This window comes from Chelonia mydas, chromosome 5 (assembly GCF_015237465.2).
Source record: "Chelonia mydas isolate rCheMyd1 chromosome 5, rCheMyd1.pri.v2, whole genome shotgun sequence".
NCBI lineage: Eukaryota > Metazoa > Chordata > Testudines > Cheloniidae > Chelonia > Chelonia mydas.
The window spans coordinates 71486233-71504460 of NC_051245.2; the positions used below are offsets into that span (position 1 = coordinate 71486233).

Genomic DNA, 18228 nt, shown 5'->3' on the forward strand with positions numbered 1-18228 from the left:
TCACTGAACTGTTTGAGACTCAGGGCACGTCTAAGCAACATCAACTATGGCGCTGCAGCTGTGCCACTCTACCGCTCCAGAGCGGACACTTCCTACAGTGACAGGAGTTTTTTCCATTTATGTAGGTAATCTGTCTCTCCGACAAGTGGTAGCTAGGTTGACCTAACTGGGTCATTGAGGGCATGCAAATTTTTCACACCTCTGAGCTATGCAGCTAAGTCGAACTAAGTTTTAGATCTAAACGAGGCCTGAGACAGCACTACACAGTCTTCCAGTTGTGAACTAATCTTTGCATGCCTAAGGCTAGAATCTGTTTAAGGTTCTGATGAACAATCATTTGTTTGAGTCAATCACGTATCTAGATATATACTTCAAGTCGGCTAGATCTAACCCTCTGTTGTGGCTTGGATGTGAGTAGTCAAAGTGACTACTGGTTAGGCAACTGAACCGTAAACATAAAAGCAGAATCCTTAGTTGTAAGTATGATTTCAAACATATTCAATTATATTTATTTTTCTATTTCTTCAGTGCCGGAACTAAAAATGTGGATGGATGAGAAATGATCGTAACAAAACTTAGGGCTACATTGGAAACTTCAAAGCGCTGTCACAGGAACACTTCCACTGCAATGCTTTGAAGTACAAGTGTGGTCATGCGTGAGTGCTGGGAGAGAGTTCTCCCAGCACTCCTGGTAATCCACCTCCATGAGGGGATTAGCTCAAAGCGCTGTCTACACTAGCGATTTAAAGAGCTCAGACTTGCTGTGCTTGGGGTGGGGGGGTGGGGGGGATTTTTCACACTCTTGAGCCAGCAACTTAGAGCACTATAAAATGTAAGTGTAGCCAAGCCCTAAATTAAAAGTATGACAGCATATAGGCTCAGAAACTGAGCTTTTACCTCACATTATAGGATCTTTATTCCCCCCTCAACAAAAAACAGAAAAAAACCCCACCCCCCAAAACACACCTTCAATGGGGAAGGAAAGTCATCTCCTCTATGGTTTAGTCTATACCAGAAAATGTTTGTTGGAATAGCTATACTCGCAAACCTGCTTAGCATAGGCTTTTGCAAGTATAGCTTACTCCGGTTCCCCGAACAAAATAATTACACCCCTAACATTATTATACCAGCAAAAAGTTTCTAGTGTATACCTGGTCTAGGTCACTTTCAAATCCAGCAGAGTTTTGAAGAGACCAAATGTTCTTACACTGGATCTGTGGCATTCATCTATGATGGATATTAACCCACCACAGGAAGGGTGAGTTTAAAATCAGGGGGCTATAAGTATACCATAGCTAGCAACAGGTGCAAAGCACCTTTCCCCACTATATATAGGGATGTGCATGGGTCTCCCTGCATCCATCCTAATTGCTTTCTTCTTCTTTTGGAAACTTCCAACATCCAACAAGATCAAGGAAGAAATTAATAAAATGGAGACTTTATTCAAGGCAATTCAGAAGCAGGTCGGACACAGTCCAGGTTCTGTCTAACTGCCCTGGGCAGTAAGAGGAAACCGAGGGAGGCCAAGGCCACTCCACTCTCACAGAGGAGGACAAGGAGGCACAGGACACAGCTGCAGCCCCACTGAACACTGCTATGCAAAAGATTCTGAGTTGGGGGAGGGGGTGTGTGGAAAGGGAGCCAGGACACACATGAACCTACAATAGGATACACATACTCAATTTCTTAAAAAAAACCCCACCACATCTGAAAGTGAAATTGGACCATTATGAGCTTCAACTTCCGTTAGTGTTTCCACAAGGCTACTGTTAACTATACATTTGCTTTTATACTAATTTCTATTAAGGAACTGAAATGTTACATAACTTTCAAGGGTGGTAGCCCTGGGTGTTGAGGCTCTCCAAACAGACACAGGACCTTTTCTTTAACAACAAGGCAGAAGGCAGAGTGAATGCCATGAACCACACAAGAAGTGCACCATTAGTCTGTAATGAACACCACAGTGTGGCTTTATTGCTACTGCAATAGAGCTAACTACACCATTAAAATATATTTTAAAATATTGGAATATTGAGATTTGTACTTCCACTATGACAAACAGTTCCAAGTAAAAGCTATAGTATATAGGGTATTCAAAAAAATCAAAACAGTAGAGAATGTTTAACTGTTTTGTGGACCATTCAAAATGCTTCTCCCACTCCATCAGCAGCCAAGCTGCCAGTTTAGCAGCAGTTTGTAACCCAAGACCATTTCATTTCACTTTTATAAAAACTAATTATTAAATAAATATGTTCACAAGAAAGCGGAATAATTACAAAGTATTGCTGAAATGGCAGCTTGGTACAGACAAGCTTAAGTGGGCACAGGAGTTCTACCTATTTTTTCCCAATAAGAAAATTCTAGTGGCACATTTTTAGAAATTGGTGCATGGATGCAACCAAAACATAACCAAAGTGAAGAGCCACAGTCCAAATTAAAATATAATACCATGATCTATTTTCACAGATCCTTCCTTCATATATAGAACCCAAACCCCTTTAATACAAAACAGAGTGCAACATAACAATGACCCCACTGGATCAGACCAAAGGGCCATCTAGCCCAGTATCCTGTCATCCAACAGTGGCCAATCCCAGATGCTTCAAAGGGAATGAACAGAACAAGTAATCAAGTGATCCATCCCAACACCCATTCCCAGCTTCTGACAAACAGAGGCTAGGGAAACCATTCCTCCTGATCCTGGCTAATAGCCATTGATGGTCCTATCCTCCATGAATTTATCTATTTCTTTTTTGAACCCTGTTCAGAGGCCCTCATTCAGGAAGGTAAAAATGGTACGTAAGCAGGAAACAGAGCTGAAATTGAAAGTAGTGAAGAGACAAACATCAAGGTCAAGACTAAGACTTAAGTCAACCTTACAGTAATGTTACCATTCCAGAAAATAGTAATGTTCATTTAGCACACAAAAATGTTTTAAAAAATTGTCTTTCCCATAAAAAGTGGGAGGCATCAATTTATTCAGTGACAAAGTCCTCGCAATGGGACATTATTTCTACGAAACCAAGCGATTGTCCGAGACGTTCTTTTATATGATGCATTTTGGTGCAGCAGCTTGATAGGTTTTCACTCTAGACAGGTGTATTTGATTGTTTTCAGAACAAATCTGCTCTGAGTTTTACTCAAAAAGTAGCTACTTCATTAAAAAGGCAGTTTAAAATTCATAAGGAAAAATATATTAGTTCATAGGGGTGCCATTACATCTGAGTTATAAGACTGGACCAACAGGGAAAAGGATGGGCCATCAAAACAGTGGTCAGAACTCTGCTAAAGGAAGAGATGGGAGCTGAGCTACACTGTATGCATCTGGGACTAAGGACCAGGAATTATTTTTATTAAGCAGCAGGAACATTAATTCCATCACAGAATTCTAGTGAACAGATCAATGAAGATAAAATAATTAGAATTCTATCCCCATTATTCAGCTACCCATTTATTCTGTATTTCATAATACAATTTGACTAGCTGAAATGTACTGAAAATTATGAGTCATTTCAAAATTTGAAGAGCTGTCAATTTAGCTGGTATTTTTAAAACTGCTCCAGTTTTTCCTTTTTGGACACTCACTGATACCAATATCCAATCTGTTACTATTATTTACAATTTTAATCCACCTACTTCATTATCCAGAAAAGTAGCCTTATAGATAAGTGTGACTTTTTACAATGTTTCCCAAAAGAGCAATATTTCATTTATAGCCATGCCTTTTATATGCCAAACACTTTTCAAATGCTCAACGACAGTCCCAGCTCCAAGCAACTCACAATCAAAGGACAAATGAAAGCAGACATAGGAAAAGACAAAAATAGGTGATCTATACACAGTTAAGACTCCTGCTCTCAGTGAATTGAAGTGAGATTTACAATGGGGGGCCCACACAGAAAAGCTCAAGAGGTTGCACTATGCAGTAGGAGGCCTCAAGGAAGAAAGTACAGAGGTGACCGTGCTAGAGGTTCGCAAATGGTGGACAAGGCCGAGAATAGGAGCAGTGTGTAGGGAACAGACAGGAAGCTTGACCAGGGAGGGGAAGAGTTCTGTAAAGCTTTGAAGGTGGCAACAGGAAGCTTAAATTTGATGTGCTAGCAGATGAGAAGTCAGTGGAGAAATTCAAAGAGGGAAGTTACAGGATCCAGTTAACAGACAAGGAAGCGGAGCTTAGCAGCTGTATTTTGTACAAATGTGCATATTTGAGATGCCAGAGAGAATGAACCGCAGTAGCCAAGGTGAAGAACAAGAGCCTGAATGGGAGATTTCATTGTGGGAACGGGAAGGACAGATGCTGGAGGTGTTGAGGGGCAGGATTTTGATAAGGCCTGGATATGTGGGGCAAAGGAAAAGGAGGAGTCAAACAATTTTGATATTTGGGATTGGGCGACAAGTTAAGATAGTAGTATTCCTGACAATCAGAGGGAAGATAAGGAATTCTGTTTTGTCAGTGTTAAAATGACAAGACATCAAGATGAGGGATTGGATGGAAATGTTACTGGTGAAGAGACAGATTCGTGACTCATCAGCATAGAAATGCATTGCTGCAGACGTGTTTTTTGCTAACTGCTCATTCCCATAGATCATTATGGGCTCTAAGTTGAAAAAGCTTTATATATTGTGTGCTACTGCATCAAAGGCAGCCTTGTTAGCAACCCTTAAAACTGAACAACTGGAGTTGGTGTCTGGCCATTCTTAGAAGGCCCCTGACTCTGGCATTCTCCTTTGACTAAAAAAGGCCAGAATCTGCAGAGCTGGAGAGCACACTACAGGTCTATCTATTCTCACGACTGTTATGAGGGGGCTGACTTTTCACCTATGAGTTTTTAGATCTAATTTAAGGGATCGACAGACTGTCAGTATGGTGTATGCTTACCGAAAGGATGTATGTGTGCTTAGTGACAAGTGATAGGAGCATTATCATCATTTTAAAAAGAAAAAGAAAAGGAGTGCTTGTGGCACCCGAAAGCTTATGCTCAAATAAATTGGTTAGTCTCTAAGGTGCCACAAGTACTCCTTTTCTTTTTGCGAACACAGACTAACACGGCTGCTACTCTGAAACCTTTAAAAATAAAATAAGCTGTTGAAGGATACACTAGATAAGAGTCTAAAAACTACTCTGCCCAAAATCCTGAATCTACTAGACAGTCCTGGAACAGGACCAAAAACACCTGCTAGACCAAATGACAACCATAGGTCAGACGGTTCATGAACTGCCAGACTGAGGAACAAATGCTTTATACCAGTGGAAAACTGGGAATCAGTTATTTTGCCTTTGTTAAGAAAGTCAATTTGTTAAAAAAAACATTCAGTACTTTTGTTAAAATTGTTTTTAGAGAAGAGAGTTAAATTTGGCTATATGAAAAGACTAGACAATACATTAGAGATAAATATTTTATTCTATTTGTAGGATGTATTCTATTCTAAAAAGAATGTAAGAAACAGCTGACATTACTGATAGTCTGGATTGATAAATAAAATCATGGAAAGATTTATCAAATAGTTTAGAAGGCAGAGTGGCAGAGTAATACTTGCAACTCATACGCTTTCTACCCAAGCAAACAAAAAAAAGTAGGTATCATCCCCCTTTTTTATGGATGGAGACACTGATCAGCAACATTAACTTGCTTGCACAAGACTACAATGTGAGCAAGTATTAGAGCCTGCAAAGGAACCTAGGTTTGCTGTCTCCCACTTTCTTGTCACTAAACCACATTGCCTCACAGGCTTGTGTCCATAGTTGTGCCTTTGGGAACTTCCAATCGAGTCTAAATATTTTCACTTTTCATACATATATGGAAGTTGATCCTGCAGATCTTAACACAAAGAGTTCAAATCTCCCTCAGTTACAAAGCTGTAATGACCAGTAGGTCAATGTGTTATAGGCATTAACTGAGGGCAGTAATAGAACCTAAGAATAACCCTGGCACTTGGGTCTCCACTATCTTGCAAACTCTGTAGTTATTTACACATGTGCAAAGTAAGCATAAGGTGAGTGTAACACTACAATTCATTTCATGCTCACTTTGCACATATACAAAATGGCTAAATATCGTAAAGCAACTGACTGGTTAACAGTCCTCATGGTCATGAAATGTAATTGGATTGCCTGCTATTCCCTGGGATACAGCAACAGTACCGTTCTAAAAATATTAAAACAGGTAATTTAGCTATCCTACCTCCAAGAACTAGACTTTTTTTTTAAGTGCAAGGTAATATGCGTGTCCCATTTTGTACCCCAACCCTCCACTCCCCATTTTCAACAGCTATCTTTCGTTTCCCATTATTGCTCCACTGCTTCCTTACCTGTAGCTACCTGACCTGTAGCTGCTTCGGTGTTGCTTACATTAATTATAACTATGTTGGCAGCTAAATCAGTACAATCACTGAGAAGTACCACCCCTGCATGTGATGTACACATCTCTTTCATAGAAGTAGCCTGCAAACTCTTTAAAGGAGATACCTGCAGTTGGTTCAAGTATGAAAAGAGCACATGATAAGCCATTATACTTTACTGATTAGGAAACCTTACAAGCCACACAGAACGAATTGTTCTGCCCCACTGTTAATGGTAGAGTTTACTAAAATTTTACTTATTCATATCTTCAAAGTCATTTCATGGCTTCAACTGAATTAGGTGAAAAAAGTTAAAACTATTGGATTCTTCTGAAAAGTCAGGTGAAAGAGGCTTTAAAAAAACCCTCAACTTTTATTTGAAGTTAATGGGAGTTGCAGGTACTCAGCACCTCTGGTTCTGAGTCACATTGGTTTTCTGTGAAAAAACTGTGCACTATTCCCAAGGGCTAGAAGCAACATAAAGGTGTTAATGTCAACAATAAAAAAAAAAAAAGAAAAGAAAAAAAAGCTAAAAACTCACTCACTGTCTTCTGTGGGGAGGACCTGCAGGGAATAAATCCATTCTATTATATCATCTTTGTTCACCACATCTAAGGAATCCAACATATCCAGACCAGAGAGTGCGAAAAATGCAATTGTCAACCTAAAAGAAAAAGATACGACTTTCACTTCCCACCATAAATTTCACACTGGAGGTTAACAAAATTTAATACAAAAAATGAAAAAAAAAAATAATCAAACCTCAACTTTCTGATCTTGAGGAGTGAGACACATTAAGTACAGTAAGCTTCTACATAAGGAACTTTACCTGCAACAGTGTTTTAAAATTTACTTATTTCTATACTCTTGAATGAGGCTCTTCATTACATGAATCACATTTCCTTTGGTATGATTAATGAAGTGCCATATATTTAAGTATTCGCACTGAAAGAAAAGTGAATCAAACATACTAGCTTGCTAGTGGCAAGCCAAGCCTCTGAGGACATGTCTCCGCTGCAATGACACCCGCAACTCAGGTTGACCTGGGCCTCTGCAAACTGACTCGGGCTTGCAGGGCTCGGGTTAAGGAGCTGTTTAATTGCAGTGTAGATGTTTGGTCTCAGGCTGCAGCCCAAGCTCTGGGACCCTCCAACTTCCCAGCATCCTAGAGCCCAGGCTCAAGCATGAGCCCAAACAGGTCTACACAGCAATTAAACAGCCCCTTAGCCTGAGCCAGCTGGCATGGGCCAGCCTTCGGGTTTTTAATTGCAGTTTAGACATACCTTTAGATCGGCGGTGTCCAATAGAAATTTGATGCTAGCCACACTTGTGGTTTTGAGTTTTTCTTATTAGCCACATTATAAAAAAGCCACATGCATTAGCCACAATTAAATAGCCCATTAGCCACATGTGGCTAGTGGCGAAGGTATTGGACACCGCTGCGTTAGAGGCTTGTCACAAGCACACGGGCTGAGAATTGTTAAGGACAGCTAATGGACATTAGGGTAAGAGGAACGGAAGGAACACAAATCAAACAAAACCATTATTCAAAAAGGTTCCTGGGAATAAGGAGGTAGAAATGAGACAAGAATGTAATGGGTACTCTTTTACCTCAAGTACAAAGCCAGCCCCTGTGAACACGCACATATATATTCTTTCTAAAGCCGCAGGAGTTTTGGTAACAGAGTGTAGCAGTGTCACACTCATATTTCTGAGTTGTGCTCAGACAAGATTTTCTTCCGTGTAATATCTTAGATAGGTCACATTGCTAAAACGTGCATTTTCTCAAAGAGTGCCGCGACAGTACTGTATCTTTGTTCTTGTCATGAAATATCAAGCACAGAATACCATACATCCACGTTAGTACAAATACATAAGATGTCTGAGGTAAATCAAGTGAAAGCTAATTTGGGAACAATGATGATTCTATGGTAGTGTCAAAGACACATCCAAATATAGAGATATAACAGCAGGCTGTCCACCGAAAACTCTTCCATGGAGCCAAATGGTCTTTTTAATTAGAGAGCTGCAAAGTTCTTTGAGTAGCACAACATTAACCCTTCAAGGCTTCTTACAGTGGTACCTTTAGATGATTATATCTGTGCCACCACTCTAGTCTTTGTGAACAGTATCACGGCAAAAACATTTTGAGTCAACAAAATGGAAAGCTGATCTATAGACTTCATTTATAGCATCCCATTTTGGCACAAATTAGCAATATTATGAAATAGTGTGTGATGGTTGTTTCACCTGCCACTTCAGGTACTGCATAAATTTCAATTTATAGTCAAGTGTCAAACAAATATTTGACACATTTGACATATTTCACACATTTGCCTCTAAACTGAAATCTATGAAGTCAGGAGGCTCGTACAAATGAAGGGGTCCAACAGATATACTGATTTGGAGTCCCCTGCTTTCTTTTTCTTTTTTAAAAAATCAAGCCTCAGTCTGAAGTTAGAGAAAAAGGTCCATACTGATTACCAAAAGACTCAGGACTCCTGGTCCTCAGGTATGGACAGAGAATATATTTTTCAAGTACAATTCAAAAACCTTTTTAAAATGACTATTTGAGATGTTGAACAAGCAACACAGGAAAAGTACCATGATGTATCACAAACTTCAAGTAGACTTGACTCAAGGGACAGAAGATCTTATGGTCTTCTCCTTGTAACAGAACGCTGCAAGCACTTACAGCACTGAGTGTGATGGTAAGAATTACATTACTAAACTATCACTAAAAAGTTACCATTGTTACCCTTGCTATTGCAGCACAGAATAGCTAGAGAGAATTAGATATTCTCTACATTTATTCTAGTTGTTCAGGATACAGCTGCTTTTAATTAAATTGAAAATTTAAACCTGAAAATACTAATAAACCCCAAAAGTTGGTAGAATACCTGAAAATATGTTACAAACTGATAATAAGTTAAATCAGTTGAAGTTATTTCAACATCATGCCCCATTATGCAGTAGGTACAAACACTACTGATGTTTAATTAAGTACACCATAGAAGCTACAGTGCAGTTAAAGATTCTCCCTACCACTAAACAGCCCGTAAATGGAGGGCTCCTAAAAGTGGTATCAGCACTCGCTTAATCAAAAATATTGCGGACAGACTCCATGCAAGTTTCAACAAAACTCCGCTAATACACCTCAAACATGGTTTACAAAACCTTGCTATTTTAGATGCCCAACTGTGCAATGTTTTGGTGACACCAATAAATGTCTAGTGAGCACTAGCTTTAAGAGCTTCAAACTCATTTTCACTTTTGACCTGCACTGGTATTTCAATGCAGAGATCAAAGACTACTTCACTAATCTATTGCACAATTTATATAATTAATGAAATGTATGGTAGGAAGGGAGAAAAAGGACAATGTCTAAATCTGTCTTCCAGATAGTTGCAAATACTGGGAAATTCAAGTGTAAAAGTATAACTAGGCAGGCCAAAAAAAGAATTTGAAGAACAACTAACAAAAGATAAAAAAAAAAGTTACTGTTAGTTAAGTACATCAGAAGCAGGAAACCTGCCAAATAGCGGGGCCACTGGATGACTGAGGTGCTGAAAAGAGCATTAAAGGAAGATAAGGCCATTGTGGAGAAGCTAAATGAATTTTTGCATCAGCCTTCACTGCAGAGGATGTGTGAGGGAGATTCCTACACCTGAGCCATTCTTTTTAGTGAACAAATCTGTGGAACTGTCCCGGATTGAGATGACAAAAGAAGAGGTTTTAGATCAATCTGATTTATTACTATTTAATTTATCACCAGCACCAGATGGTATTCGCCCACAAGCTCTGAAGGAACTCAAAAATGAAGTCACAGCACAACTGCCTATAGTATGTAACCTATCATTTAAATTAACTTCTGTTCCAGATGTCTGGAGGATGGCTAATGTGACACCAATTTTTTAAAAAGGGTTCCGAGGCAACCCTGGCAATTAAAGGCCGGTAACCCTAACTTCAGTAGCAGGCAAACTAGTTGAAACTATAGTAAAGAACAGAATTATTAGACACATCGATGAACACGATTTGTTGGGGGGGAAGAGTCAACACAGCTTTTGTAAAGGGAAATCATGACTCACCAAACCACCATAATTCTCTGAGACGGTCAAACAAACATGTGGACAAGGGTGATCCAATGCATATAGTGCACAAGCCTTTGAGAAGATCCCTCACCAAAGCCTCTTAAGCAAACTAACCAATCACGGGATAAGAGGGCAGGTCCTCTCATGGATCAGTAACTGCTTAAAAGACAGGAAAAACAAAGGGTATGTTTTCAGAATGGAGAGAGGTAAACAGCGGTGTCCCCCAGGAATCTGTACTGGGACCAGTGCTGTTCAACATACTCAAATGATCTAGAAAAAGGGATAAAGAGTGAGGTGATAAAGTTTGCACTCTTTACAAAATTACTCAAGATAGTACAAAGCAGTCTATGAAGAATTACAAAGGGATCTCACAAAACTGGGCGATGGGGCCACCAAATGGCAAATGAAACTCAATGTTGATAAATGCAAAGTAATTCTTATAGGAAAACATAATACCACCTTTACACACAAAATGATGGGGTATAAATTAGCTCTTACAACTCAAGAAAGAGATCCTGGAGTCATCATAGATAGTTTTCTGAAAACATCCACTCAATGTGCAGCAGCAGTCCAGAAAAGCTAACAATGTTAGGAATATCTATCCCTTTCCTCATGTTTATGACAGTGAGTATAATAACGCCACTATATAAATCCATGGTATGCCCACACCTTGAATACTGCGTGCAGTTCCTGTCCCCCATCTCAAAAAAGATGTTAGAAATGGAAAAGGTACAGAGAAAAGCAACAAAAATGATTAGGGGTATGGAACAGTTTCTATATAAGGAAAGATTAAAAAGACTGGAACTATTCAGCTTGGAAAAGAGACGACTAAGGGGAGATATGATAGAGGTCTATAAAATCATGAATGGTGTGGAGAAATTGAATAAGAAAGTGTTATTTACCCCTTTCACGTAACACAAAAACAAAAGATCACACAATGAAATTAATAGCAGCTTTAAAACGAACAAAAGGAACTACTTCACACAACGCACGGGTCAATCTGTGGAACTCATTGCTAGGGGATGTTGTGAAGATCAAAAGTGGTCAAAAAAGAATTACCGCAAGTTCATGGAGGATAGGTCCATCAAAGACTATTAGCCAAGACAGTCCAGGATACAACCCCCTGCTCTGGGTGTCCCTAAGCACCTGACTGCCAGATCCTGGGACTGGACAAAAGGGGATAACTGCCTTGTCCTGTTCATTCCCTCTGAAGCCTCTGGCATTGACCACCGTTGGAAGACAGAATACTGGGCACATGAACCACGGTTCTGACCCAGTATGGTCTTTCGTATATTCTTATGAAATACAATGTAAGGAATAAACCACCCTATATGGGCCCCAAAGTGACAGATGTGACCTATTACGTCTTTTCCATCTCTAGGTAGGACTTCATGCATATTTCACCCTTTTGTCACGTACCCATACATCACTGTATGTCTCGGATTAAAAAATAAAATAAAAATTCTCTTATCTGCTCTCAAGCTCCCACAGGCATTTTACCTTCCTGTCTTTTCCCTCCTATTTATTTTGGGTTTTCCCTATGAGCAGAAGTTCTGTGGATCTTCTTTGCTGCCAGAGTGGGTAAACTTTAAAAGTTTTTTTTAAAATAAACTTGTTTTAAATTTATGATAAATTACGTTACAGTCTAAACTTGCTATAATTTGTTCACATCATTTAAATAACATAAAAACTAATATGCTGAAACTCAACCTTTATGAGTTAATGGCTGCTTTTTATATTCAGAGTCAGGGAGAAACACCTTTAACTTCTGACACCAAGCCTTATAAATAGCACAGTATGTCACCTACTACATTAAACAGTTAAATAATTTCCACTCTTTATAATGGAGTGAATGATAGTATTTACCCTTCCCCCACACCCAAAATATCAGTACTTTCAGCCAGTACAGAACAACTCTTGCCTTCTTTATTTTTGATATCAGGTTAGCAAAATGCTTGAAGCCATTCATCAAAGTAACCTAGAATTGTTCAGAGTGTAATTTCTAATGTGGATTTAAACAATTAAGTAGGAAAAAAAAATCTAATAATTTTAATTAACCCAGTTAATACAAAAGTTAAAAATCTTGGCTTTGGGCATTTTAAATAGGATTCCAATTTCCATTCAAATGCAGCTTGGAATTAGTCACGATCAAAAAGTTAGGTATCTAGTAAATAAGAAATACATCATTCACCAGTTTCCACCACAGTACTTACTTTCTGCATTTTGTACCTGAATAACGTACATTGAGCTCTCCAGTTACTTTAACAGATGTACAAGTATAGTGCATTCTCCTGGTTAGCAGAAAGAATGATCAAAACTAGTGCAACGACTATATTCGGTTGTAAATAATAAAACTGACATCTTAATGGCGACATCAACCAATGAGAATTCATTTTCTCAAGATTCAAAGTACACATGAAAAACAAAACTCAGATTATAATTTAAATTATTGCTTTAAAAACAAGTGACAATTAATCCAACCTGCATGCCTGCTGACCTTAAGTACACACAGCAGGGAGGAGCTCCTTCCAGTGTGAGGAGAACAGCCACAAGGACTGGAAGGATCACCTACTTACCTTTCTCTTAGCTACTTTTGTCCCGGATGGCCTTAGGAGAATAAAAACTGCAGCCCTGACTACACTAGTATTTGCAAGTGCTCTCACATCGCTGCTCTAACACTCGTGGGAATGCTAGTTTAGAAAGAGCAATAGTATTTTACCACAGTGACATCCAAACTTTCATGATCAGAAAATATTTCGGTAGGAACAGGTATGCCCTAGGTACACCCCCCTCCCGCCCGCGATTACTACCAGCAGGGCAGCTGCACTGGCGATCGCGCAACGGCGGCCGTTTTCCCATCACAGGCTGGCGCGGCCACCCGCAGGAGGAAAAGAGCAGCTCAACGCACGCTACCCAGAGCCCCAGCACGAGCTGTCCCTGAGCAGCAGCAGCTGCGAACCGCCTGTCCGGTACCCGCGCGCTAACGGGATCAGGTGCGAGCGGCTGCGCTGAGGCCTGCCCGGAAGCTGGACGCGTGGAAACTAGATCCAGAGACCGTGTCACAGACCAGACCCCAGCGCTAGGGCCTCAGAGTGGCCGAGAGGCGAGCGGGCCGGACCCCCCGTCTGGGAGTCAGCTACGACCAGAATCCGACCTGGAGGCGCCTCGATGTGACGGGCCCTAGGACAGCTCCAACGGCCCGCCCTCAGCCCCGCACACACTCCCCCGCACTTTGCAGCCCTCTCCCCTCAGCGCCTCCCCAACCGGGCCGGTACCTGCTAGTCTCCAGGGACGAGTATCTCTCGGGCAGGATCTGCAGGCAGCGCTGGAAGAAGCGCACGTGCCGCTCCTTCAGGAAATCCAACCGCTCCTCATCCCCAATGCCCGGATCCTCCTCTGGCGCCGCCATCTTATCCGCCCTCCCCACCCTGGCAGCCACCTGGCGCGCACAAACTGCGTCACCAGCCACATCCGGCGCGAGCAACGCCCGATTGGTCACCTGATCTCGAGGGTAAAGTGTTCTTCGTGACTCAAGGACGCAACACTGGCGGCCCGGGCCGGAAGCTGGGCTAGCTGGTTTTTGGAGGCGCGGCCAGAACGTGACTTGCCACGTGGTTCCATTCAGGCGCCCAAGCGAGGTCGAGCCGCTTCTCCTGTGCTCACTGCGCGGTGGAATGAATTATGGGAGCATCAAGCTACGATGACTAATAGTGATAGCGCTCTGGTTTGTTCATAGTTTGTAGACCAATCCCTTAAATAGATTGTATTTCCAAATCATTTTTTAACTTTTATTGCTGTGATTCGTAGACTACCCAATAAATGTTTGAAAGTTTCTTTATAACCAAGGACATCACCAACTGATGTTTTCACAGATTCAAATTTGCCTCAACTAATGTAGTGGCATTAATATTTCCCCTTAAATAATGTCTGAGTAGTAAATATAGAGTGAGATGAGGCATGGGAGCATCAGCATAGCCCACAACCTTCATCCTGTCTCTATTCCATTCTCTCATCCTTTTAGAGAAGTCTTCCTTTCTCTTTCCTCATTCTCAGGTTCCCTGTTCAAACCTTGCCTCTTCCCATTCTCCTGTCCTTGCTTCCTATTCACTCCTCCCCACTTCTCAAGCTGAAGAGCCCGCTGCTAAACTCCAACTGCCTTCTGCCAAACTCCATCTTCTTTCCCTCCTACTCCCCAATCTAATCATCATAAGTCAAATCATGTGAATTTAAAAAATTTCTTACACAACAGTGTACACAAGATAAATGCCGTCTGATGCTGTTCTTCAAGCTTTTCTTCTTTTCAGAATATTGCAAATAAGATTCTCACCACAAAAGGAGAAATGTACACTAAGTCTCTGAACTAGTCTGAAAAACTGTTGTTGTGCATGTAACTGTAGATGATGCATCTGATTTGATGACATAGTATCTGCTACATCTGAGCACAGACACTGTAGTATCAGTGGTAAGCCCATAATCATTTATCCCTCTCCAGTGATATAAACCAAATGAAAAGTCAGGGTTGAAAGTGGAACACAGGAAGCCCAGCAGAGATATTTATGATGTGCCTCTCTCTAGTCTCTAGGGAGGGTACTTGTTTCATTCCTCAGTCTTGCAGTCTGTGGTAGCATTATATTCTGCCTAATTAATTAAGGTTAACATTAAGTGCTCAAAGAAAGGCACCTTCCTTCTCTCAGGTGTTCATGTTGTTGAGCTAGTTCTACATTGATTTTATGCTATTGATCAGCCTGTTTTCACTGCTGTTATTAAAGAAATCCTGGCAGTTTAGCACCTTTTTTTCTGCCCTACAAAGTATGCCAAACCATCTCGTCTAATTTTAGAGATACAGGTTCCAACCTCTGTCCTTTTGCAAGCAGACATATCAGTTGCATTGTAACTGAATTTTCTTCTCATCTGAGTACAGAATTTTAATAGAACACTTATCATATATACCTTTAGTGATCCATTGTTTCCATGTGCCCTCTAGCAAAGGTTGGAACTTTTTAATATATTTATGGAATATAGCACACCGTATTCAGAGTCAAATACCAAATATTCCTATGATGCACTGACTATCTTGGGCATGGCAGACTTAAAACACCTTCCAACACATATACTTTACTTATTTTAATAGAAGAATTGCCCTTTTCTGTCCTAATATATTGGACCATTTGATATATTGAACTGCATTTGCAAACACTCCATCAAATATACACATTCTCATGTTAACCTTAAAGTGCAGTTGCATGGAGAACAAAAATGGAAGATGTACACAACCAGTATGCAGCAAATATACGCATTTTAAAGAAAAGTGCCCAAGAAGAATATTCATGTTTAGCCACAATAGAAGGTGTAACAAAAAACAAAAGGTAATTTGAATAATACTGTCAACTTCACAAGTCAAAAAAATGTATTTGTTTTGAGTTTCTCTCTACAGTGGAAGGAAATTCTCAACTGTGTAATTTAGAATAACCAATATGAGATGACTTTGTAGATCTACACCTACTCTTGCAGGGCAGAACTGTTCCCCAGAGTACATTTCATAGTGGTTTGATCCAGTCTTTTAACAGAACCAACAAATGAAGTTATTTGTGTGAATTACTTGTAAATTAATCAACATTACTTTTTTTGTAATTTCATAATTTTAAATGAGTCATTTTTAAAAAGCATTATTCATTGTTTTAGAAAAGAGGTTCTCAAACAGGGGGTCACAAGGTTATTACATTGGGGGGGTCTCGAGCTGTCAGCTTCCACCCCAAACCCCACTTCACCTCCAGCATTAAAAAATATATATTTAACACTATTATAAAAGTGTTTTTAATTTATAAGGGGGGGGGGGGGGTTGCACTCAGAGGCTTGCAGTGTGAAAGGGGTCACCAGTACAAAAGTTTGAGAACCACTGTTTTAGAAGGCTGTTTAGAATTAATTTATATTTTCCATCGCTCTATTGCTCCTGTGAATAACACATTACGAATCAGGCCTTAGCATTATGAAAATTCCAGCTTCTAGTACCAATACTTTGAGAAATTTAGAATAAATGGCCTGATTCTCCAGCATACACATCGCCTAAACCCACCAGATCTAGTATGATGATTTCCTCTGCACAGATCCTCAAGCGGCATAGAGCCAACACAGTAACTTAAATAGCACCTTCTTCCTAACTACTGGCAAAGGGGAATGGCTGAACCATGTGATATCTACCATAACAGCTCACTGGGGCCACTCATGGCCAGTGTAATTTACACCATGGACTGGTCCAATGCCCAGAATGAAGACAGCAGACAGGTAGTTTTTACATCCTGTAGGAGGAATATAGGTCCATGTTAGAACTGGGTGAACTCTGGTTTTAAACGGAGTGTGGATTTTGATGCAAGTCAGGCCCAAAGCATGCGACCAAAAAGAATGAGATCATGAGAACGAAGAGTTGTTTGTGTCAAACTTGTAGTGATCCTGGAAATAATAGTATTATCTTATTTAAAGTTTGGGCTAAGCAATAGCAATAAAGAGAAAATGTTAACTGGGCACCAGGTGGAGTAAATAATTGGTTAGAAATGCAGAGTCCAGTAGCTACAGAAAAATAGGGCAAAGTGAGATAAGGGGAAAAAGCTTGAAGCAAGCAGAATATAGCCCCAAACTGCTTGAGTTAATTTTAGCTAAGGTCCAATAATAGCAGTGACATCATTTTATTGCAATAGCATGTAAAAAGCAAGGTTTTCTAGACATTCTTTGTCAGAGCTTTTCCTTACCCCTCTGGAGACGCACAATGGGAAGGTATCTCCCAGGCCTGACCCAGTTGTGAGTAGTCAGCCAATGCTTATAACTGCATTGTTGCTGGGTATAGAATATAAGGCAGTATATGCTTATATTGATATTTTGGATGTAACCAACACTAGCTGAGATTTCAACTAATAAAGGAATGCTTGTGTGGAAACTGAGTTGTGGTAAACCTTAAACTTAAAAGGGAAATTATTTCCAACACCGTCCGTATAGCAATCCTTGCTGTGAGATGCACTAATTTCTCCTCAAATACCACCTGGGATCTGGCTGAAAGTTTCTTTCCCAGTTGAGGAGCAAGGTATAGAGTTAATGCTGTGAAAACTCAGATTTCTCAGGATCTTTAGATGTATTGTTTTACTGCATAGTAAAAAATGGAATTTTGTGGGATTAATACATTCACGAAAAATATATATATACTAATTTGGGGGAGTGAATAAAAACTGTAGAGGCAGATTCAATTGCACAGAGCCTGACTCTTAGATAAGTTTCTCAGTGAGAAACTAGATTGACCCATAACCACCACTTTAAAAAATACTGGATCAAATATAGCACTAATGTACATTTTCTATTGGCAATAGTTTTCCTTAATTTTTGTTACTTTATAAATACCAACTCTGACCTGAAAAATAATGTTAAGAGTATTCAATGTACACACAACTCCTATAAATAAAACTGATGGAAATAAGAGTTCTTTCAAGTCTTTGTATATGGCACTGGTGATGTCATGCATGAATTAAAACTAGTAGATGAACCAGAATATCTGCACTCCAGATATTTCAGGATATTAAGAAGGCTGTAACTTAAAAAGTTATTTAAAATACAGCAATGTAGTCAGCACTACATGCTCTTTTACAATATTATCATTTTACAAATAAACCTTGGATTTAAAAAAAACAAACCTCCAAAACTTAAATTGTTTAGATCGGAAAGCAGTACTATGAAGTATAGCTTTTCAAATGTCTATATCACTTACACTGATTCAGAGTTGTGTGCTCCTGCAAAACTGCTAGCCATCAAAAGGTAA

General features: G+C 39.9%; 1 protein-coding gene across 2 annotated transcripts in view; it reads right to left on the bottom strand.

Annotated features, from left to right (window-relative positions):
• Positions 1 to 14079, bottom strand: part of PGGT1B (protein geranylgeranyltransferase type I subunit beta) — a 66584-nt gene extending 52505 nt beyond the window's left edge. The window contains exons 1-2 of one of the 2 annotated variants that reach the window (XM_007055410.4): positions 13706 to 14079; positions 6885 to 7003 (exon numbers count right to left, since the gene is read on the bottom strand). In XM_007055410.4, the coding sequence (XP_007055472.1) occupies positions 6885 to 7003; positions 13706 to 13839 (253 nt within the window). In that variant the 5' untranslated portion in view covers positions 13840 to 14079. Of the gene's footprint in view, positions 1 to 6884; positions 7004 to 10427; positions 10582 to 13705 lie in introns of those variants that run through there. The other variant, XM_027817833.3, reaches the window with a different exon arrangement.
• Positions 14080 to 18228: the final 4149 nt, after the last annotated feature.